A 26319-nucleotide genomic window follows, 5' to 3' on the forward strand; every position below is an offset into this window, starting at 1 on the left:
TCTTTATTCCACTAAAGATTCCAAATATATATGACATAAGTGTTTAGTCTTTAAAAGTAACACTTTGTTAATGTTTTATTTATTTTTAGGTTTATTGTTTAATATTTTTGTGTTATTGCGTTTCAATTTCATTTTTATGGCTTATATCTTAATTCTATTTTATCAGATAAACGAATAGGTTTTCAGCTCTTGACCATTGTTATTCTTTCAAACTAAATACTAAAAAGATTGTATTGAATCTTAGAAAATATTTTTTATATTTCTTAGGGAGATAAAGCAAAAGTTTAATTGTAAATACTTTTAAACCCGATACTTCTACATTTTATGGAAGAAATGCGGTAAATACAAGACTCCAAAAGAACCTTTCAAAAGTATAACAGATGTATAGAATTATTTGAATAATAAGGAGACTTTTGTAAATACATATTTCAACGATTTAATCGAATCGTTACATTATCAGATGACTTATCTCAAACTGTGTAATTGGGAGGCTTTTGTAAGTACGCATCTCAACGATATAATCAATACATTACAGGGTGTCTACATCTTGAAATGTGTTATTTCGAGGCTTTTTGTTAGTACATATCTCATCGATGTAATCGATACAGTCAAAAATTGTGTTAGCATTGATTGTTTATTAACACTTTAATTGTGTTCATATCATTTGAAATATTAAATTGTGCAGATAATGACAGTATTATAAGTTTGATAATGATTAAAATATGATCAGTGATATGGAACCTGTAAACAGAAGAAATGTGACATGTAATTTCGTTTTATTTTGTTGCGATGAGAGTTACATCGATCGACATGCACAGGCTGAATATTTAAGATGATGTAATTTGAATAAAATATATATCACGTCAAACGATTTTACAACAACAAGAAAAACATGTTATTTGCGATTTTTTCCATATTTTTTCAAATTCGTTTCTTTTTTACAAAAAAAGAACATATATAAAAACTGTTGTTTTGTTTTTATGATACGGTTTATCTTAATGAATAATAACATAGCAAGACCTTTTTTGAAGACCAAGCAAAATAACGAAAGGCTGGAATTGATTGGGCTTGTTCATGAGAGGTTAATGAAATGTACAACGGACGCAACCAAAAATACATTGCATGAGTTTAGTCAAATAAAAATATATATGACAGTCAGTTCTGGCATAAAATCCTATACGAGGATCAGTTAGGTATATAGTATCCGGGACTATCTTCATATCAAGTGTACTCTTCAAAGACCATTATTCATGACAATTTTACTATAATGTTCTAAAGAAATGTGAAATACTACCAGAGTACGTAATGAGGTTATTGTGTTAAAATTTAGTATAGTCCAATTCATAACACTACTCCGACTCTACAACATCTTCTTAAACAAATCTATTTTTCCGACATATTTCCCAAGGATGTCAGCTGAGAATGTAAAAATGTTTCAACCAATAATTGCAAACTGAAAGTGAAAACAGACCTTTCAAAATAAAAAAAAAGAAACGATATATTTCGTTAAGATATTCATTAAGCTGTTACAGTACTATCTAAATAAGTATAAATTCTTTGAAGGGCGTATTTGAACCTTAGCGTTTAATATTCACTCAGCTCTAAATAGCACAAATGACATTTCCTGATAATAAACCTTCGACCCTTTATTTTTGTGGACATGTGCGTTTACATGTACCTTTACATAACAGATGGTAATCGTCCAATATGATATCATTTTATCATACAAATATTATTAAGATAGTGTGTTTCGTTTCATATTTCATTTGTTATCGACAGTGTATTTAAAATACAATGGAATACGACGGATATTAAAATCATGCGATATTTTGCATCTTTTATGTTATCTTGATGATCTACATTGTCCTAAATTTTGTAGAATTTAAACAATGACATATGCTTATCATATTACTTTAAAAGTAAAGTGCATTTGTAAGATATGTTAGTAGACAAAAATACTGTGCATCTATAGAGAGAGAGGGAGAGAGTACACATAAGGGAGATAGTACAGTTTATTGTTATGTTCTAAATGACACCAAGTATGGAACGTTACAGGATATGTAAACCATCTACTTATAGAACAGTCCAGGATTTATTGAATTTCGCACCTTGTCCACCACCCATGCTTAACTACAGTGAATTTCGTGAACACGCGCTCAGTCGAAATCTAAGTCATGTAGAAATTTGCAACATTACAAGGAGATGTCTTCCAGGTGACATTGATGCGGATGAAAACTGTAGCTCAAGAATGTCAACGACAACCGTATTGTCCACTCCAGTCACTGACTCTGCTACTACCAATGTTAGTAGGACACCAACAACTACGGAAGTCACACTTAGTCATGCTACGGATTATTCAATGTATAGCTCTACATTCTCTACAGAACAGACAACATATCCTCCTACAAGCTCTTCTAATATTGCAAAAATCATCGTCAGTGTGATCTGTCCGATTGCCATTGTCGCCCTTTTCATCGTGTAAGTATTTTTTTGTGAATAATTATAGGTACTGAGTAAATTAGTTGATTTTTGTTATATTTGTGACTTAGTTCAAAAGAAATAAACCAACTGTGGATAATCTAATGCATAAAATCGATAAAGTCAGCGAAAAATATAACAATAATTTTAGTCGAAGCCAGAAACCAAGCCAATCAAATCCACAACGCATCCGACCTTGTTACAACAATAACTGAAGAAGTATTTAAAAGCTATATACTTTTGATACTTCCACAGAAAAAAAATCATCAAATTGACTGTTCTCAAGTATATGCAACATTTAGTCCAACAGATAGCAAAACAGATAGCAACAAATTTATTTAGCACAGTATACAAGACGGCGATGATTCATCAGGATGTAAGACTTCCCTCTACAGTTAATTGCTACGCTTTCCTATTTGATGGTGCGATGACTAATAAAGTGTAGGACTCCATGATGCTTTTCTCCTAAATCCGACATACAACGGACGGAGGGAGTTGATTTTTGTCTTACAGTTTTCTTAGTCGTGCCCTTAAAAGTTAGGCTCTTGTTGCTCTGACTTCAGACAAGTTGTTGAGTACATTGATGTAATTGTACTTTAAATTTACTTTAATTTTTTGTTTTGCTTTATTTATCTGTTATTTTTGCACTAATGTTAGAGCCTTTCTCAGCGGTTTTTTTTTTAATTTACATTGTGTTGTTCAACTTGTTGAAGATAGGTTTTTTATTTAGGTTACTGACCGTTCCAAGGCGGTGCCCCTATTTTCAACAGGTTGTTTTGTCTGTCTTGTATTGTGTGTTGCGTATGTTTTCTTGTTTGTTGTAAGCGTTTTTCTTCCGCCCTACTCCCCCCTTTTGCCCTCTCCTTTCCCTTGCATTTACGCTACTTTTTGCATCCCATCCCCTTTACTTTTAGTAAGTTTTCGTGGCTACTCTTTATTTTGGCAGCCGAATCCCAAGACGGTACTTGATTGATTTTTCCTACTTGTGTGGGTGCGTTTGTAAGCTTGTGAGTCTATAACGGTGCACTAATGTTTTCTTATGTGTTGCTTGTTCGTTTTTCTATGTTATTCAGTTGATCGTCGTTGAGTGTTTGTCTTTGGTACATGAGTGTCTGCGCTATTGTGGTTTACGTTTTAGTGCGACTGTTTTTAAAGAACATGGCATTCCCTTGTATATTTGTCCTTGTTCAACTTTCCCCTTCGGATTCCTCCACCATCCCCGACCCCATTTCCTTCCTCTTTATCAATATTTAACTTATATTAATATGTTGTTGGATGTTTGAAGCAACCCGTCTGAAATATTTTTCCATTGCAGCTTCTTTTTGTTGTGGGCCTACTATGTAAATGCGTGGCTCTGGGGCTGTGTTTTTGGTGCTCTGTGCATTTGTAAAGTAGGCCCAAAACAAAAAGAAGCTGTAATGGAAAATATTACAGACGGGTTGCTTCAAACATCTAACAAGTACATATCAATTTATGCCAAATATAGATAGAGGGGAAGGAAGTGGTAAGGAGTAAAATGGTGGTGGGGTGGGGGTAGAGGGGAAAGTAGAACAAGGATGAATGCTACGGTCCTTAATAACAGTCACACTACAACGTAAACCACAGTAGCGCAGACACTCGTGTACCAAAGATAAACACACGACCACATCCAACTAAATAACATAGAAAAACGAACAAGTAAGATACGAGAAAACAGTAGGGCACAGTTTTAGACTCACAAGCACACAAACGCACCCATAAAAGCAGGAAAGAACAATCTTGTTTCGCCTTAGGATTCCTGCAGCCAAAATAAAGGGGAGCCACGAAAACTAAATCAAAGTAAAAGGGGAGGGGATGCAAAAATTAGCGCAAATGCAAGGGGAAAGGAGGGGGCAATAGGGGGAGTGAGAAGGAGGAAAAAGCCATATCTCTGGATCTTATTGTCAGTTTTGACTAATAATTAACCATTACTTAGATATTATAGCAATAGTTGACCTTAGAAAATTTAAAAGAACTCACCGTTAGCACTTCGTGCCTATGTGAGGTAAAAGTCTTTTTAATGTGTTTACAGCAAAATGTTGTAAATGTATCAATGAATTCATCAACATTACAATACATATCATGATTACTATTGTAAATACCCAGTCATAAGGTTGTTTAAAAGGATAAGAGAAATATCAGTCTTCATTTATTTTGGCAATACAATATGCTGTAAGGACTATTAAATCAGGTCAATTTGTATTAACTGATTACTACATCTTTTTGTAATTCATGTTTTAGCGTGTTGGTATTCATTAAAAGACGAAGACGGAGAAGACATTGGGTAAGAATTGTAATTTTGTCTATCTATTAAAGACTTTTCTTACACATAGCAAACCGGAAAATGGCAATCGTCAATGTTCGAGCGACACCTGTACGAAAATAGGACCTGCTTTACAGCTGTAAAACGTCTGTAAAAGACCTGTATTTTGAAATTACAGCTGTAAAAGACCTGTAAGTGTAGAATTACCAGAAACAGAGTTGAAAATTACGGGTGTAAAACATGCAGGTCTCAAAAATAGAGCTGTAAAAATTTTAGCTGAAAGTTACAGCTGTAATATGATCATGTATCAAAATTTCAGCTGTAACTTTTTTGGAGAGAAAAATGAGTACTGTCAGCCATCTTTAATGCATTTTGGCGGGATATATCTGAAAATCACAGAGACACCACATAATCTAAAATATTGGAATTTTAGCCATTATGGAATGGAGTAAGTGCAAATGTTTAATTATCTCATACAGTTGTAAAAGGACATGTGTAAGCACATGCATTAACAATTTAGTCTTTATTTGAAAATTTAAAGGGTATAATTACAAGATTGTCACGTCTTCATGACATAGAAAGTGTTATAAACAAGAAATGATGCATACAGCCCATAAAATAAACAAACGTGTTTGTAAACATGGACGGATGCAAACGGAAGGGGAAGAAGCATTTTATAAAAATATTTTGATGGCAAAATACACCACATATCTGTGGCCCTGACCAACCTATAAACCGGGCCAGTATATTTTAGAAGTGCAACAACACGGTTGGCCCATATAAACGAACTGTATAACCTTAGGACGGCCAGCACATATTTATGCAATCTCGCCAGGCATATGTATGTTTTTGACAACACAGAAAATGACGTCACTCGACCTTCAGCTATTTCCGGAAGTAAATAAAATGAAAGTAGAAGTGCTAAACTTGAAAACGAAAGCCGCATTTTGATTCGTAGACAGTCAGGGGTCACGCGCAGGGATCACCCCGTCTAAATGTATGCGCGTGGACTTCTTCTTTTTTTTTTTTTTTTGCTATTGGGGAGCCAATTTTCAGCACTTTATTACGAATTGAAATTACCTGGGCTTTAGTACAGCATGTCAGCTTTTAATCTATGAAAAATATTTGAGCTCTGGATAAACACAAATCCCACAGGGGTCCGTAACGGACCAAGGGTACATTGATAATTTTGGAACCTCATCAAATCACTCAAAATGTCATTTTTGATGTTGTCTGAGAGTGTCAGTTTATGCCTCAGATGTAAGATATTACCGTATTTGAGAGCTGCAGACCGAGACATTTCAGAAATATTTTCAAAATAAGTTTCGTGTAATAAATGTTGTTTCTACGGAAGCGTGAAAGGGCCATCAGACGCTAATACGTTTTATTACGTGAAGGCTGCGGAAAGGATATATAGTTTCTACTTTGTATCCTACACTTTATTATTGCAATTGCTATACTAGAAACATAGTTGATATTGTGACAATGTTCTTTATTACTAGATCATTAATTTGCCATTTGTGTATTAATTGCTACCCTTTCTAGAGAATCCCAATTCTTCCTAAAACTTTTTGTAGTTCTGCTTTCGTCCCTTAAAATAATGCCCTCATTTTCAACACCTGTTATATTTCTACAGCTGTAACTTTTAGGCATATTTACAGCTGTAACTTTTTTCATTTTTACAACTGTAAGTTTTTTTACAGCTGTATCTCATTTGCATAATTCGACCTTTTTACAATCGTTTTATAGCTGTAAATTGAAATCTACAGCTGTAAAATCAATGTTGTTATATAAAATCTACAGGTGTAAAATTGAAATAATCATGACTGTAATTTTGAACGAAAATACAGGTCTTTTACAGCTGAATTTCCATTTAGCTTGCAAACTTTAACTACCAAGAAATTTCTTTTATGTTTCAATGATAGCATCATAGGTTTACAAAGATATACAGGAGATGGGGGTGGAGGGGTGGGTGGGCGTAGATAGGTACTTCGAAACTATAGGCAATAAGCACTTCCTTTACTTTCAGCTTTATTCTAAACTAGATGTTGTAGATCCAGTTAGACGCAACATGTAGTCAAACGGTTTCTTTTCAAGCACTTGTAATAAAATCTATGACAAGATCCTTTGGAAGCATAAAACGCTTAATTGGCATATATCTATTTTTTTTCTTCATGCTGAAATTTGATATAATTCAACACCGTTCGGGCTCGTTTAATGTCTCAGACTGTTTGAAAAGTTTTAATCTAATCCCTTTAAGATGCATGCACGAGTACTTTTTAACGTACGCATTTACATATGATTTTTGTTTTTGTTGAATTTAACGTCGCACCAACACAATTATAGGTCATATGGTGACTTTCCAGATTAAATGTGGAGGAAGACTCTTCACGAGCGGGCACCTGGGTAGAACCACCAACCTTCCGTAAGCCAGCTGGATGGCAGATCTTGCATTGAAAACTAACAAAAGAACTGAATTCCTCTTTTCAAAAGCGTGTCAGATGTTTTACTCCTACCAGCAAATTGTTTTAGTACTTTACAGAGTTGCACTGCAAAATGCGTTATAAATGTATAGACTTTAGCAGGTTAATTTGTACAAAACGAGGGTGAAGCAGTCGCTGATTTAATGGAGTTGTCGGAATTAACAAAATTAGCAGGTTATTCAGCTACGACTTAAGGCAATTACGCAGTCTTGTTAATATTTTAAAGCGTCTATTCATAATACAGCTGTAAAGCGTTTTGAAAGTGATAGAATAAAAAAAAGCATTCCCATAAAAAGCAATTGTTAAAAACTGATGAAATGAGGGTTGCAAATGTAAACTGAATTGAATGTTTTGAAAAATGATTTATAATGTGATTTAAAAGGGTATTGGGTCGAGTCAGCTAAAGAATTCAACAGTTGTCTGTCTTACTAAGCAACCGAAACATGTGACCCAGAAAAACTACTTCCACGTTTAATCAAATGACTATGATGTTATTACTCTTATAAATATACATTTTTGTAGATATCCATAAAACTGTGACGATATGTTGAAATGATACCTTCTCATGTTTTCATGTGTTTTTTTCGGGACCAGTCAACATAATATGGAGCATATATTAAAAGAACAAGTACCTTTTCCTTGGTTTTATTTGATGAATCTATAAACTACGTAAACAGCAAAATGCAAAATATGTTTTTAACACATTCAACCGTAAAAGTTGTAATTTATGCGCTTCTAGATCCGATACCGACCATTCCTGTATAGAAATATCAAATATAGAAGAAGGCCTATTTTTTTTTTTATTAAACTGACATGACCATATACCAATTTCTTTTGTGAAATTTCTTTGAAATCTGGCAAAGAAACGTAGACAAGAATCTCTATTTGGCTTTTATATTAGATAATCAAGTGGTCATAACAATAAAAAATGTGAAACCCGTAATATATGCAAAAACTGGACACAACACTGGCCATTCCTATCAAATTTCATTTCAATCTAGGATAGCAGGGATGATACCTATATAACATGAAGATTCCTACGCATCACTCCTACAATGTTTTCATTGATATCTGACAAGAGGATTAACGGACAAGCTAAATACGAGAGGACGAACATACGGACGGACGGACAGACAGACAGACGACAAAAAAGTAACATAATTTTAATAATTATGATGAGGTACACATGTAACATAAATTAATTTTCAAGTATTCTACAATGTACATATATTTTAATTATAGTGCCCGGGCTTCACTCAAGAACAGCATTCGATGCAAACTAGTCAAAACATGGAAACAAGGTCTCATCATGGAGCTATAACTAATTCAGCATGCGACGTAACATATATTTCATCAGCCGTTCAAAGAAAAGATAATTTTGAGTCAAATATCAAAAATGATGACAAATGTAATCTGGAAAACGAAACAGCGAATAAACCTAGTTTAGAACATCCTACAAATTTCGACAATAGTGTGGTTGACGGCTGTGTTAACCTCAATGACCATGATCAGCAGCAACTCTCGACCTGGCTTTGAAAGCGAAAGGACGACAGTTCGAACAATACATATAGAAGTGGTATCAACATGATCTAAACAGAAAGCAGCTTTAAAACTTAATGAAAATGCAATTCAGGCACTGGGAGAATAAAAAGTGAAAATGTATGCGCATTTAGCAAACACATTGTGAAAAATGGGATTAATGTCATAAAAGAAATAAAATGATATATAAACATTACTCGATTTTCTTAATACTTAATACGAGTCCTAATACAAAACCTGTGTCATGCAGCAGTTTGCAATAGTTCTCTAAAACAACAACAACAACAACAACAACAATAATACTTTCCGCTCCAATTTCTGATTATTCCGACCGAATAACTATTAGCCTACAGATCATGCATCGTCGTTTGTCTCGTACCGTCATACCAGTTCTATTACATGTGGCTCCATGTGTTTAATAATTATTGCGATTGTTGTATGTGCTTTTATGTATAATACTTTTCATGAAATATTACTACAACGTGTAACGGGAACTTAAGGGATGTATTGTAGTTCTATTTTAAGGGCGTGAATTACATTCAGTTTAAAGAAACTTGATTACTAGTACTGCATTTAATAATAAAAAACATGCATGATATTAATTTGAATATAGTGGAAAAAAAACCTTCATTACGAACAGTTATTTGATATAATTAATTTATGAAGCAGCATGCTAAATTGCCAAGCCAATGTGTTGATTCCTTCGTAACTAAGATGTTTTAAGAATTATCATTTATGAGCCGACAACAAAACGGCTGACTATAACAATTTCAGTACGCTCACCATCTCTTTGAGGACAGATTTTATACCATGTTCAATATTTGAAAGATTTAAGACCTTCATACAAGTACGCAAAAATATACATGTACACTGAATAGTGTCGATAATGTCATACAGAAGTTGTTTAAATGGAAATAGTGTGTTTGATGTATCATTGGTCGACACAAGCACTAGTATTTAAAATACCGTGAAAAATGGTGGATAAAAATTATATCCTATTTACAGGTTAAAGTTTTTCCTCCAAGTGATTTGCATTGCCGGATCTTGCGGATGCTTATTATAAGTTTCGTAGAATTAAAACAAAGGCTTATGAAAAGTTGCCCACTATAAATTACTCTGCTGACTTTAGTTTCCGAACACTTTTGAAAGATACGTTAATATATGAACCAGAGGAACGATCATGGTATATAGGATATATTACAATTTCTGATTTTGATTTAAATGACACCAAGTATGGAACATTACAGGGTATGTAAACCATCTACTTATAGAACAGTCCAGGAATTATTAAATTTTGCACCTTGTCCACCACCCATGCTAAACTACAGTGAATTTCGTGAACACGTGCTCAGTCGAAATCTAAGTCATCTAGAAGTGTGCAACATTACAAGGAGATGTCGACCAAATGACATTGATGAGGATGGAAGTTGTTCCTTGACGTCCAAAATAAGCGTACTTGCTTTTCCTGTTAATGACCATTCTTCAGTTATCAGGATACCTGAAACTAATGAAGGAATAACCGTCTTTTATGCTCCAGTCACGGACTCCTTTACAGATATTGTCTATTCTACAGTTAGCAGGTTACCAGTTATTATTGAAGCAACCACTACTACAGCAACAATCTTTTCTTATCCAGTTACGGACTGTTCTACAGTGATTGACTCTTCTGTTGTCAGCACGATACCAGTAACTACTGAAGCAGCGACCACCTTTTCTACTCCAGTTACGGACTTTCCTACAGTGATTGACTCTTCTGTTGTCAACACGATGCCAGTAACTACTGAAGCAGCGACCGCCTTTTCTACTCCAGTTATGGACTATTCTACAGTGATTGACTCTTCTGTTGTCAGCACGATGCCAGTAACTACTGAAGCAGCGACCACGTTTTCTACTTCAGCTACGGACTATTCTACAATGATTGACTCTTCTGTTGTCAGCAAGATACCAGTAACTACTGAAGCAGCGACCACCTTTTCTACTTCAGTTACGGACTATTCTACAATGATTGACTCTTCTGTTGTCAGCAAGATACCAGTAACTACTGAAGCAGCGACCGCCTTTTCTACCCCAGTTACGGACTATTCTAGAGTGATTGACTCTTCTGTTGTCAACACGATGCCAGTAACTACTGAAGCAGCGACCACCTTTTCTACTTCAGTTACGGACTATTCTACAATGATTGACTCTTCTGTTGTCAACACGATGCCAGTAACTACTGAAGCAGCGACCACCTTTTCTACTCCAGTTATGGACTATTCTACAATGATTGACTCTTCTGTTGTCAGCACGATGCCAGTAACTACTGAAGCAGCGACCACGTTTTCTACTTCAGCTACGGACTATTCTACAATGATTGACTCTTCTGTTGTCAGCAAGATACCAGTAACTACTGAAGCAGCGACCACCTTTTCTACTTCAGTTACGGACTATTCTACAATGATTGACTCTTCTGTTGTCAGCAAGATACCAGTAACTACTGAAGCAGCGACCGCCTTTTCTACCCCAGTTACGGACTATTCTAGAGTGATTGACTCTTCTGTTCTCAGCACGATATCAGTAACTACTGAAGCAGCGACCACCTTTTCTACTCCAGTTATGGACTATTCTACAGTGATTGACTCTTCTGTTCTCAGCACGATATCAGTAACTACTGAAGCAGCGACCACCTTTTCTACTCCAGTTATGGACTATTCTACAGTGATTGACTCTTCTGTTCTCAGCACGATACCAGTAACTACTGAAGCAGCGACCACCTTTTCTACTCCAGTTACGGACTATTCTACAGTGATTGACTCTTCTGTTCTCAGCACGATACCAGTAACTACTGAAGCAGCGACCACCTTTTCTACTTCAGCTACGGACCATTCTAGAGTGATTGACTCTTCTGTTGTCAGCACGATGCCAGTAACTACTGAAGAGGCGACCGCCTTTTCTACTCCAGCTACGGACTATTCTACAGTGATTGACTCTTCTGTTGTCAGCACGATGCCAGTAACTACTGAAGCAGCGACCACGTTTTCTACTCCAGTTACGGACTATTCTACAGTGATTGACTCTTCTGTTGTCAGCACGGTACCAGTAACTACTGAAGCAGCGACCACGTTTTCTACTCCAGTTACGGACTATTCTACAGTGATTGACTCTTCTGTTGTCAGCACGATGCCAGTAACTACTGAAGCAGCGACCACGTTTTCTACTCCAGTTATGGACTATTCTACAGTGATTGACTCTTCTGTTGTCAGCACGATGCCAGTAACTACTGAAGAGGCGACCGCCTTTTCTACTCCAGCTACGGACTATTCTACAGTGATTGACTCTTCTGTTGTCAGCACGATGCCAGTAACTACTGAAGCAGCGACCACGTTTTCTACTCCAGTTATGGACTATTCTACAGTGATTGACTCTTCTGTTGTCAGCACGATGCCAGTAACTACTGAAGCAGCGACCACGTTTTCTACTCCAGTTATGGACTATTCTACAGTGATTGACTCTTCTGTTGTCAGCACGATGCCAGTAACTACTGAAGCAGCGACCGCCTTTTCTACTCCAGTTACGGACTATTCTACAGTGATTGACTCTTCTGTTGTCAGCACGATGCCAGTAACTACTGAAGCAGCGACCGCCTTTTCTACCCCAGTTACGGACTATTCTACAATGATTGACTCTTCTGTTGTCAGCACGATTCCAGTAACTACTGAAGCAGCAACCGCCTTTCCTACTCCAGTTATGGACTATTCTACAGTGATTGACTCTTCTGTTGTCAGCACGATGCCAGTAACTACTGGAGCAGCAACCGCCTTTTCTACTCCAGGTATGGACTATTCTAGAGTGATTGACTCTTCTGTTGTCAGCACGATACCAGTAACTACTGAAGCAGCGACCGCCTTTTCTACTCCAGTTACGGACTGTTCTACAGCGATTGACTCTTCTGTTGACAGCAAGATACCAGTAACTACTGAAGCAGCCACCGCGTTTTCTACTCCAGTTTCGGACTATTCTACAGTGATTGACTCTTCTGTTGTCAGCACGGTACCAGTAACTACTGAAACAGCAACAACCTTTTCTACTCGAGTTACGGACTATTCTACAATGATTGACACTTCTGTTGACAGCCCGATACTAGTAACTACTGAAACAGCAACAACCTTTTCTACTCCAGTTACGGACTATTCTACAGTGATTGACTCTTCTGTTGTCAGCACGGTACCAGAAACTACTGAAACAGCAACAACCTTTTCTACTCGAGTTACGGACTATTCTACAGTTATTGGCTCTTCTGTTGTCAGCACGGTACCAGTAACTACTGAAACAGCAACAACATTTTCTACTCTAGTTACGGACTATTCTACAGTGATTGACTCTTCTGTTGACAGCACGATACCAGTAGCTATTGAAGCATCAACCACCACCGTTTCTACTCCAGTTACGGACTATTCTACAGTGATTGACTCTTCTGTTCTCAGCACGATATCAGTAACTACTGAAGCAGCGACCACCTTTTCTACTCCAGTTATGGACTATTCTACAGTGATTGACTCTTCTGTTGTCAGCACGGTACCAGAAACTACTGAAACAGCAACAACCTTTTCTACTCCAGTTACGGACTATTCTACAGTGATTGACTCTTCTGTTGACAGCACGATACCAGTAGCTATTGAAGCATCAACCACCACCGTTTCTACTCCAGTTACGGACTATTCTACAGTGTTTGACTCTTCTGTTGACAGCACGATACCAGTAGCTATTGAAGCAGCAACTACCACCGTTTCTACTCCCCTTACGGACTATTCTACAATGATTGACTCTTCTGTTGACAGCACGATACCAGTAGCTATTGAAGCATCAACCACCACCGTTTCTACTCCCGTTACGGACTATTCTACAATGATTGACTCTTCTGTTGACAGCACGATACCAGTAACTACTGAAGCAGCAACAACCTTTTCTACTCCTGTTACGGACTATTCTACAATGATTGACTCTTCTGTTGACAGCACGATACCAATAACTACTGAAGCAGCAACTACCTTTTCTACTCCTGTTACGGACTATTCTACAATGATTGACACTTCTGTTGACAGCACGATTCCAGTAGCTACTGAAGCAGCTACCGCCTTTTCTATTCCAATTAGTAACTATTCTACAGCTGTTGACTTTTCTATTGTCGAAAGGGTACCAGTTACTACTAAAGAAACAACCGTTTTTTATACTCCAGCTACTAGCTATTCCAAAGTGATTGATTCTTCTACAGTAAGCAGGATGCCAGTTACTACCGGAGCCTCATCTAGTCATTCTACAGTGTTTTCAGTGTATAGATCTACCTCCTCTACAGAACAGACAGCATATCCAGAAACAAGTTCTTCTAATACCCTTACAATCACTTTCAGCGTGGTCTGTCCTGTAATTGTCATTCTTTTCATCGTGTAAGTGCATTTTGTGATTACATTTGGCTTCTTATTAATTCATTAGGCATGATTAAACTGGCTAAAAATTACAAAGCTTGTAAATACGTCAAAAAGAAATAAATCAGTTGTGGATCAAAATATAAAGCTAATGTATATTGATACTTCCAAAGAATAATTCATTGAAGTAATTGTAAAAAGTGTACGCAAATTTTACAATATGTTACACTTTATGAACACAAGTATCAATTTATTATTAAACAAGTAGCAAACAATACAGGTACTAAGATGTTGACAGGTTCAAGCCAGTTCACATAGTAAAATAAACACTATATTTATTGTTATTCAAATTTTAGCCTGTTGGTGTTTATAAGAAGACGAAGAGAGAGAAGAACTTGGGTAAGCAGAATTTATCGTAAAGTTATTGTATTTTTTTCTTTTAAAGAAAGCGAGTTCAAGGTATCGCGAAAATATAGGTTGTTATCATTTTTGTAAATCTAAAGGCACTGACCACCAGCTCGCAAAAACGATGAGAAAACAGATATAAGGACATTAATGCTATATTTCTTAAGAAATTTTTGAAAATTACTGACAGACTATATGTTATGGAAACACGTAACAATGAGTTGTTTTGACTTATTTTAACAGCAATTGCCGTGGCGGCCCGGCTTCGAATTCCGACACGGGCTTCTTTTTTTTCTTGGTTTGGCATTTTAAAGATAATTTAGAAACAAGACCTCTTATTCTAATGTTCATAATATGACCAAACTTCAATTTTAAAGAAAAATCATTTACGCAAAAATCTAGCCTTTAAGTAAATTCATTTTTTTTTTCAAGCGCGTGTAATAAAATATATAATTATATCCATTGGAAAAAAAGTAAAAACGAAACCTTGTTTCTGAGTCTATACATGAGTCCGACAGCCCTCAGCAAACAACGGCTACTGTAGAAAGGTAGAATTCCGTCATGGCCTCCATAATCCCAGTATTAAGTTACGAGGATATTTTTTGGCCACATCACACTTGAAGACTGTGGTAATGACATTTAACAAAAATCATACGAATATCCTTTGAATTGAGCATACACTGCAAAATAATGGCATGTCTCGATTTGAACTGGTTTGTTCATGACCAGTAATGTCACGTTCAACCTTCCTCACGCCTCCCTGTCTCCCTTAAGACCGGTTTAAGCGCAAACTCGGATAGTTATGCAAATACATTGATCCGTAGAAGTTCAATAAAATGTTATGTAAATCAAAGGACCTTTACTCAGTGAAAGTTATCAGCCGTAAGCATGTAAATATAGATGCGCCGACTTAAATCCAAACAGAATGAGCTTGGTCATTTTTCATTTAAAAGTGACATTGAAGGGACCACAAATATGTTGAAATCGTGCCTGAAACATGTTTATGCGTTCTGCGAGAGATTCCACTTTTTCTGTTTTATTGACGCAGCTGCGTTGTTTGTGCCTTGTGGCAGCCGTAAAATGCCATGTCGTACAATCAGTCAGAGCTGTTAAATTTCGATATCTTAAGATCAACATTTAACGTTCTGTTAGTGATATTATTTAGCTTCTTTCGTTGAACGGTTTTTGGGTGGTTCTAATATTCCCGCTTCCATAGTTTTAGGTATTGTTTAATCATCCTTTTGATATTGTGTCTCCTTTTAATCTTGCTCTTGACTCTTTCTGACTTCATAACCTTTGATTCCACCTCTAAATTCTTGTGTTTTTTTAGTTCTTTCTATAGTTTTCTCGTTAAGACTTAGTCCATTATTTCAACTGCTGACCATACACCACCCTTGAACAGGCACAGTCAAACCGAGCTTGCAACAATTACATTAGTGTTGTAATTGGCTACTTAGTGAGTTTTCTACTTTTTCTATTTCATGCATACATTTAATTCCAGAGCCCGGTCATCACTGAGCCAGAGCACGCACTACAAACAAGTCAAGCCATGGCAACAACGTGTGCTCATGGAGGTACAATCAATAAATCTGAATCCACGTCGCATGTTCAAAACACTAGAGCATGTAGAGAAACAGCTTTTACATCAGCGGGTCAAAAGAAAGATAAATTGGACACATGGTCTAATTACAGAATTGATGAATGTGATCTTGAAGACGAAACTGGTGCGAATAAACCTGGTATATAATTCTGACAAGTTAAACAGAACAGAAGATGGTGAATGTGGAAACCTTGTGCAACGCTCAACTTTGCTTTGAATGCAAATAGACGACGGAATTAGGGACTTCATTTGTCCGATGAAAGTTTTAATTAAGTCTAATTTAAATCCAAACGGTTTCATTTTTAACGGACATGCATTTCAGGCTCAGTTGGTCAGTCTCTTGGCTCAGTCTTTTGACTAAAATAATGTGCACATTTTTCACATTTAGATAATTGCTCTTTAGATAATATGTTTTCTTTGTTATTTATCGTTTTCCCAATACGTGCATATTGCCTCTATCATAATATTTTGAGACTTTCCAATTGACCTATCTAGACTTTACAGATCTTGATCTTGTTGCTTGTGTAGAATAAATCTACTTTAGATAAATAAAAAACAAGTTTAGAAAAAACTGCAGCTGATTGTTTATTGAATGAAATATCGATTCAGCTTTTCACAAAGAATAAATTTAGTGAATTTGGGTGTGAACTGCATTGGCTAAATGCCTCGAAGGTTTTCGCGTGTTTTTCAAATGCAACCATTGTATTTCATACCAAAATGGAAATTACTCAAATCGCAAATTCATATTTATATTACTTTGTTTATTCAAACCAGTTGTTTGCTACTCTGAAATTGTCAACTAGCAAACGGCGACTAACGGTGGCAGACAGAAATGCAAACGTTTGTGTGTGCAGCTTTTCGTAAAGTAAATGAGCCATGCCATGGGAAAACCAACATAGTGGGTTTGCGACCAGCATGGATCCAGACCAGCCTGCGCATCCGCGCAGTCTGGTCAGGATCCATGCTAGTCGCTAACGGTTTCCCTAATTGCAGTAGACTTTTAAAGCGAACAGCATGGATCCTGACCAGACTGCGCGGATGCGCAGGCTGGTCTGGATCCATGCTGGTCGCAAACCCACTATGTTGGTTTTCTCATGGCGCGGCTCATATTATATACATTGACTGACTTTGTGCATCATGCAATAACGTTTGAAAGATTATCAATCAAACAACCGTATGTGACCACTTTCTCAACATATTAGGAAACTCATGACATCAGTTCATGATTTACACTGAAAAAACAACCGTTTAGAAGTGTTTCGTAGAAATTAGCATTGTGTTTCAAAATTTTGTTTAAATGGAAGAATAGAAATGTGTATGTTCATTCAATGATTTCCTATGAATTATAATAAAAATACTGTTTTTCTTATACGTTTGACGAACACTTTGAAAACATTATTTGACTGTATGTTGTTAATACCGGTTTGTGAAATCGTGTTGATGGTTCTTCGGGTAAGTCAAATTACAATTATTATTGGAAGGGGATTAAAATTTACTGAATGAATAGCGAACAACAACAACAACAACTACTTTAATTAATGTCAGATTACATACATGTAATAACATGACTCATTTTTTCTTTCAAACGGGATGTGGGTTTAGATGGGGACAGGCATAATTATATATCATATACAAAGATACAATTTACAAACTTAGAATATCATAAATACAGATCGTTAAACTTAGTGATCTTAGTCTGTACTGCCACTTGCCGCCCGCAGACTAAGGGTTAAAACTTGCCTCGTTTCTCATAAATTGAAACCATTATAATGTACCTGTGAATATCAATCGAAGGCAAAATAACTAGAAAGAAATAACTGCAGTCATGTAACAATGGAGGTTATATTTCCTGCGTACAATAATCGTTATAATACGTACTTAATACAAATACGGACACGATTTTATCTACACACAGGAACAGATGGAGACTGCCATTTTTTCCTTTAGGACAAACCCATTATCTTAACAGGGGACCATACACAGATTTGTACTCTGTGTATCATTGAGGGTTCCGTGAAGGTTCTGTGCATACCGCCATATGGTACTTGTTACATGTGTAAATGTTTAGTACTGCCCCGCCCGGGGCTAGAGGGCGTTGACTGTAGCTTGAAATATCACTACCGTCCGTGAATAGAGTAAATAAAACCGAGCCTACAACATTTTCAATAATGTCGTCTTGTGCGACCTGTGGTTTTTAACTGTTTCTATTATTTTCATGTTATTTAACCTTTCAAGAAGGTGTTTTGGAATTTACCTTACAAATTCACTTTTTGTAGAAATCGTTACTTATGGCTTTTGTTGAGGGTACAGTTTGCCGTCTCTGGCAGCTAACGGCAAAGTACATCTAATATCAAAGAGTCTATGTCGTATGATTGGTTCCGCCCCATTTACTGCAAAAAGATACTTGTTCTCAAAATGATCAACACCAAACAATCTGAGACTACATTTCTAACTCTAGTAATGACTGTTTATTGACAACATTCTAACAAAAACAGTTCCTTCCTCCAGTCCATCAGTTGCAACTATTCAACTACAACTAACTAACTAACAGTCAAACTAGCTAGTGTTATAGTTTTCTAGTGATGAATGTATTAGAGAAATATGTAATAAATAAATAATTCAGTTCTATTTCAATGCCTGGAACACATTATCTGCATATTTTTATTGATTGCTAACATATCTTCTTCAAGTTTCTCAAAATGAGTTGTGCTGCTTTTGTCTGACAATGTAGCAACGGCAAAGAAACACACGATAATGTTTTCAAGTTATATTAGCGAAGGATATGATTAAATTGATGGTGTCATCCACTAATTAACAAATACATGTATATCGCGCGTGTGCTCTTGCTGATAGAATCATATACATATACATAGAATGTCTGTCATATCTATTTATTGACATATATCATTTTCTTCGTTAAAGTAAAATTTAAAGAATAAGGTCACTGGCAACAGACAAGAGAGAAAATGCCACTGTACATGTTATACCTTACACATAGGTACACTTTTAGAACCATGGTCGTGTCATTTCATATCACATAGACAGGCTGCACTTATTTTATGCTTTCATCTACAATACAGAAAAAAAATCTGGTTAAATTCCGGTCTAGACGACACGGCCTAGTGCAGATGTTAGGCGAAATGTAAAAAAATTACAAAAATGTAAAATATACATGGTTATACAATAAAAATCGAAATGATAAATGAAAGTCATCTTAGAAATGATTTTGAATTTGAAATCATATAGTATTACACATTTGTATTGTTTACATTGCACAATTATGTTGCATATACACATAACGTACATGTGTAGCTAGACCGGAACTACAGCAGAGAAGTTCATCTAAGTTTTTTTTTTTTTTTTTTTTTTTTTTTTTTTTGTAACGTTGACGTAGTCATTAAAATATGCGGAGTGTCTCTGCGATAAGAAATATCAAAGTAATGTAACCGATGGGAGGTAAATAACGTGTCGAATATGCATAATACCCATTTATCGAACTGCGCGTTTAAGGTGAGAAATGCACCACTGAAATTTGTTATTATGGTTTCCCGTTCATGACAGCATACCTAGAGGTATGGTATAGCATGTACAGTGGCATTTTCTTTCTGGTCAGATGCCAGCTTTTTATAAAGTGACTTTTAGGTCCTCTGGGCCATGTGCTTTTAAACATAGGTTTACGAATATTGTGTAAATCATAAACCATAATAACCAATTTCAGTGTTTCATTTCTCATCTTATGAATGTGCACACTTCACTATAGCAAATTATTTTTGATCTTACCTTAAAAATAACTGAACTATGCCTTAAACATTTTATTTGGCGTAGTTTAATTATTATTATTATACAAGATCTTATATAGCGTCCTTTTCATGATAAACCCGTTCAAAGGCGCTTTACATATAGCAAACGCAGCCACACAGGGCGCGAAATTCATCCTCTACTAGTACAGACACAGAGCGATCTGACTAGAGGGACAGAGTGAGATAAAGGGCCATATTCATAGTCGTCACTCAAACTCACACTTGACTCAAACTTGGGTAAGTATCATTCAAGTGGACCTCGAGTAGACCTTGCGGGAGTGTGAGTGGAGTCCGAATGTCATATTCATAAATTCCACTCAATCTTAACTTTCGGAAGGACAGCTCAAGTAATGGTTTCATTGTACACAATAGATTTAGCGGATTATAACGGTTTATTTGACAATAGCATCAAAGGTATGCAAAAGTGCTATCATCATTTTTGTAGTCGGAAGTTGTCATCTTATTGCTTGTCTCTATGTTTTTCCATTCGCTCGTCTATTTGTTTTACAAAACGTGCTTTCGTCCGTTCGTTCGTCTGTCAGTCAGTCAGTCTACTCATCAGCATAAGTAGAATGAAATTTATACTTAAAAATACACGAGTTTTTTTTTTTTTAAAGGGGGAAAAACAACGTTTTTTTATAAAGTAAATGTTTCCACTGTCATTTAAACAATTAGATGTAATGAATATAGGTTTTGTTTATGACAATAATTTAAGGGAATATTTGTTACTACAATGTGTTTTTTTTTAGAGTGACTGACGAGCCCCGTTAGATTATGCTTCGTAAACGTATACTTGATTTCCTTTATCTATTTTAACCATTTGAATCAGTTTACTGTCTTTTAATTTGTTTGGTCTTTTTGTGTTTTTCTCGTCCTCAGCAACATGTATTGAAAAGAGCATAATATTTAAAAAAAAACAACAAAAAACAAACAAACAAACAAACTTGCACACATATGAATCTCGGCTTAAAATCCATATATGACACTGTTATCTTACCTTCTAATTGATTATATACTGTAAATTTATCAACTTAACCTATATTATGAAACCTTGAGAAACACTTAAGGGTCCCCAAGACCTCCCTCAACATTCACGCACTCTTAGGAGTCGACTCGACTGTCACTCATCTTTATGAATACAAATCGAATCTTTCCTGAGTAAAGACGTGACCGTTAGGCAATTTATTTGAGTGTACTCAATGAGTGGTGTTGAAGTATTGTCTATGAATATAGCCCAAAGCCCCCAGAACAGACAGAGAGAACGTTTTTAGATACAGACGTGTCCGGCTAACTTAGCCTAGCTCTTTGCGAATAGACAGTCTGGTTCTTTAACGTGCCCGGTGTATAGCACCGATACACGCGAAGCCGTCTTTCTTGGGAAGAACCAGTACAGGCCTCTTAGCTGGGAGACTCTCAAGAGCATCTCAGAAATTTCCAGTTCCTGGACCGGGATTCGAACCCCGGACCTCTGGGTTGGCAGTCATGCGCGTTACCACTAGACCACCGGCCCACCTATTAATGATTTATTACAATAAAACATTCGAACTTGACTCGATTTGATTTCCATTTAAACAAAGAAGGAAATCAAGCTCTGTATATTCTGCGATAAACAACGGCTAAGGGAGCATTATGACGTCAATTATGACGTCAAATTGCCGCATGACGTCCGATACATTACTCCTCGGTTAAATGAAGTCCAGCATAATATTTATTAAAAAATGTCAATGAGCATGTCAGAATGAAAACAATCAAGGCCTTCTTGTGATTTATCGTCTACTTTACCACGGTTCATCGTTCAGGTGCTTCACTATTTAACAACTCGGGCTAACGCCCTCGTTGTTCAATTCCTACGCATCTGAACTCTGAACCGTGATAAATCAGACGATAAACCACTCGAAGGCCTTGATTACGTGTTAGATAAATCATGATCATGTTATCACATGCTGTTGTATTTCAATGTTGACAGTCATCGAGGTCTCATTATCAGCTGATAAAAATATTGGGTTTGTTTTGCTATCTCATACTAATAGCCTCCGTTGGTCTTTTATCTGGGCACAGCTGGTATTTGCTTTAACAAAACTTAAAAACAAGCCATGACTTTTGAATATTAACACAGGAGACAGGAGACAACAACAAAAATTTCTTTCCATATGTATTTCCATGAAGCGAAATTATGGAATTTTATCAAGTGTGTAAATGTTCATCTGGTGGAAGAATCCAGGATCCGCTACTGTGTGCGCCTTGTCCACCACCCATGATGACCTACGATGAGTTCCTTGCTCACGTTTTCAGTCAAAATCTGAGTCAAGTAGAAGTTTGCAAAATTACCAGGAGATGTGGATATGACGACATTGATGTAGACAAAAATTATTCTCTAAAAACATCAACAGCAACATTGTCCACTTCAGTGTCAGACTATTCTGCCGTTAGTAGGATTTCAGATTCAGATGTAGGCACAACTGGACAGTCTGTTAGCTTCTTATCTTCTACAAGCCATACGCCATCATTTGGGTCGTGTCCACATACGAGTTCCATTATATGCGGCCCTATGTGTTTGGGCATTATTGTGAGTGTGTTGTGTGCGATAATCATATTTCTCATGATCATGTAAGTAAAGTACAAAAACAATTTTAGTAAAACTATTTGAAATAAGTAAAGAATATTTTTATACATCGTGCAACCAGAGCTTATTTTTTTATGTATGTAAGTTGTAATTCTATTTTAGAGGCGTAAATGGTATTCAGTTTAAAACGAACAGATTACAAAAATTCACTCACATAATGAAAAAAAAGTGTTATGATAGCAATTCAAATATAAAGAAAACAAAGTCAAACGAATCACTTATTAAATATTTACAGTTATGTTGAACTATTTATTTGAACTGTCAAAACATGTTTCTGGCTTTCATGTTAATCTTATAAATGCGTGAACAGAATATAACGAAAGCCGGTAACATGTTTTGACAGTTCAAATAAATAGTACAATATCTAGCAGTTGCTTCATATTGAAGACGTTACTCTGCTTCCATGTAAACTCAGATACTAGTATTCTGTTAATGACCAAACTACAAATGTAGTTGAAACTGCCTGCCAAAAAAAAAAAAAAAAAAACAACAGAAGATAACAACTTAAAAGTTTTGATAACAGACTTTAAACCATTTAGGTATGTCAGGTATGATAAAGATTAACGCCTCGATAGCCTAGTGGTAGAGCGTCCGCTTCGAGTGCGGGAGGTCGTGGGTTCGATCTCAGACCGCGTCATACCAAACACGTGAAAAAAGGTACCAGTGACTCCCTTGCTTGACGCTCAGCATTAAAAGGGAAACTGGCTTCTCTTCTCTCATACCCTCGTGGCGATGGATTCCATCAGGAATGAGGTGTCGAGAGTGATTAATATAAGTTGTAGAACTTGCTTCACAATCGACCTAAAATAAATTACGTATAAACTAAAGATTTAAGACAGTCATACAAGTTCGCAAAGATATACATATAAATATGTATTTTCGATATTGTCATGAAATTTAAACAAACACAAAAGTCACACAAAATCCCATATAATATACGTTTGAAATATCAACATTCAACAGCCAATATTAACGTTATAAGTTCCGTATATTTCTGATTAATATTTCAGTGTAGTTGTGCTAGTAAAGAGAAAAAGAATCATCCACCCTTATCAGGTTAGTAAACTAGAGTGCGTTTGTCCTCATCTAGTATTGTAGCACGTATTCTTTGAGATGATTTCGAAAAAAATGGAATGTCACTTTTTAAAGAAATTGTAAACAAACAAAAGTATTACATGACTTTAATTAACATGTATCTATTCATTTCTGTCAAAAATGTTCATACCTTTTAGATTGATTCATGTTAAGTGCAAGAGAACTTTCGCATTATTATAAAACAAGTCGTATCTGGTAGTCATGTCAGACAAGTTTTTCCTGGTTTCCTGGTTCACTTGAGGCTAAACAGCACAAAATAAATATACTGCACGCCGCAAAAATCTATACATAAATAACCTCTATGTATAACTGTGTGATTTTGTATTGATAACAATTTGTTGCAATTTCTTTAGCATCGTGATTCAGAAGAGTCTAGTAATTTGGAAAATTGCAACGAATCAAATTCAAGCAATGCTGCAAAAGTGAGTTCGTCGCCTGAAGAAAATTCCAAACAAAAGAAACAAAACATAACTGTCGAAACTAATCATTCTGGTCATTCTGTCAAGCAAATGGAAGAATGATGTCAAGATAAAATTATTGGAAACAGTATGCAGTATGGCAGCTCTAGCCGGGGCTACAGGGCGTGGACGGTAGTTTGCATTTCCACTAACGTCCATGATTTTATCTACCCCTTATCCCCCCCACCACCCTGCACCCTCGCACACACACGAACACTTTTTGTATTTTGCATATAATTAAAATGATTTTGTTGTTACTGGATATTTGAAGCAACCAACCCGTCAATTATATTTTTCCGTAACAGTTTCATTTTGTTGCGAGTCTACTTTGCGATGCATGGCTCTAAAGCTGTGTTTGAGGTGCTCTGTGTTTCGGGGAAATTTACCCTTACCTTTTATCTTTTGTACCGTTCTATGCTTCTAGATCATATTGCGATGAGAATCAACTTATTTTGTTTTTCATAGAGATAAATGTATAAATCTTTGCCTTGGATTAAATTAATTTCAGTCCAGCTAGAACATTATCAGTTTTCTCTAGCGTTCTCTTTTGAATATTTAATAGGTTTCTTTTTATTGGAAAATGAAAAGATACGCATGATGAGAAAATACTGTACAGAAAAAAATGACCTTTGCTGCCAGTATCAGTGAAGAAATAACAGAACAGCGTCATGATATTTAATTATGATTTTCAGATTGCTGCTGTTTAGTCATTTGAAACAGTTTATAATGTCCGAGACTTGATTCCAGGCTTTGATATTTTGAAAGGGAGCGGATAATAAGTCAGTTTTTTTTCAAGAGTGTTATAGTATAAGCAGTATTGCACTTTGTTTAAGAGACATTTACCTACAGATTATAATTACATGCAGAAGAAGAATATTGAAACAGTTGTCATTGTCTTAATTCTAGGCCAGATTTGTCTTTGAGAACGTTTTAAAAGATATATTTTCAATAACGATATCAGTGTTGATTTAAAAGTGAACATATAAAGGCTACGCCTTTCTATTTCTCGTCCATTACTTTCCTCAGTATGCTTAATTCAATAAAACAACAGAAAATAAATCTAAGGGAGGACAGACTCGTTTTTCGATTGTTTCATTCCTTTCTTGCGCGAGTTTTGTCAGTCTATGAAGTACACATAGACTATGTACATAGACAAAACGTGTATATCAGCCACTTCCGTGAAAACGGCATATTTCTTCAAAAACACGCGTTCAAAAATGTACCCAGTGAACGGTAAGAAGGCCGGTGTTTTGCTGTGGGTGTACGGTAAGAAGACAGAAAGTCCATGATTTTCTTTCGAAAAAGTGTCAAAGAAGACAAAATCCTGTCACAATCACCTTAGAACTTAGAATAATTAATCTGTTCTATGTTTCCACACCAGTGCTGCCATTTTTCAACAGCTTACTGTTTTCAACATACATTTAAACATTTTCTTTTCAGGAAAGTGATGATCTGTGTCAAACTGTTTTGCTGTTGTCGTACTTGTCTCCTTTGAAGTTGTGAATAAAATAAGAACCCTATAACTGAAACACCTGTAAATCATTCCTGGCACTTGAGATAATATTTGGTATTATATTAGAAGGTCTGGGAACATACTTGGATATTTCACCAAGAACAAGGAAATAAAAATCTTTATTACTAGATATTTGGTCTGCTAAAACACGAATTCCATTCGCGAAGTTTGTCCTGTGGAGTTTGGGTTAAACTGGCTGGAACGTCGATGTCACAGTGTATAAGCAGTCAAATGCGTTCGTCAGTATATCTGGACAATACTTTGACCCAGAGACCCAAACGATCCGATCTGATTTGATTTAAGATCACTGTGTCAAAGGTCAAGTTCTCAGAGCTGTGTCAAATCCTTACATGAGAATACTTGCCCACTCTACACATTTCACATAAAGACTCGTTTCTTTTAGTATAGACCGCTACAGAATTTGTTGTTTGTATATCAAAATTCAATGCCAATTTAGATTTTCCTATATGAAATTTAAAACAAAATATCCGCTCGAAAACGCTTCAAAATAAGAAATGACCCACACTTCCTTTATATCACAGGACGCTTTTTGAGGCGAGTAGGTCAAGATAATACTTTGCCTGCTGCAAAAATGCAGTCTCACGTTTTGTACTGTATTTCACAATTTCTGTCTCTAGGGTC

General features: G+C 36.1%; 2 protein-coding genes across 2 annotated transcripts; both read left to right on the forward strand.

Annotated features, from left to right (window-relative positions):
* The first annotated feature begins 1760 nt into the window (after window positions 1-1760).
* On the forward strand, window positions 1761-8977 carry LOC123525341 (uncharacterized). Its single transcript, XM_053521262.1, has 2 exons — window positions 1761-2478; window positions 8485-8977. The coding sequence occupies exons 1-2, from the start codon at window positions 2030-2032 to the stop codon at window positions 8561-8563; spliced, it is 528 nt and encodes a 175-aa protein (XP_053377237.1). The 5' UTR covers window positions 1761-2029; the 3' UTR covers window positions 8564-8977.
* A 13034-nt stretch (window positions 8978-22011) lies between these two features.
* Window positions 22012-25227, forward strand: LOC123545281 (uncharacterized). The gene is made up of 3 exons (XM_045331624.2): window positions 22012-22595; window positions 23622-23667; window positions 24060-25227. Exons 1-3 carry the CDS (start codon window positions 22162-22164, stop codon window positions 24225-24227), a joined length of 648 nt encoding a protein of 215 aa, XP_045187559.1. The 5' UTR covers window positions 22012-22161; the 3' UTR covers window positions 24228-25227.
* The last annotated feature ends 1092 nt before the right edge of the window (window positions 25228-26319 follow it).

Source organism: Mercenaria mercenaria, chromosome 1 (genome assembly GCF_021730395.1).
Source record: "Mercenaria mercenaria strain notata chromosome 1, MADL_Memer_1, whole genome shotgun sequence".
NCBI classification, from domain to species: domain Eukaryota; kingdom Metazoa; phylum Mollusca; class Bivalvia; order Venerida; family Veneridae; genus Mercenaria; species Mercenaria mercenaria.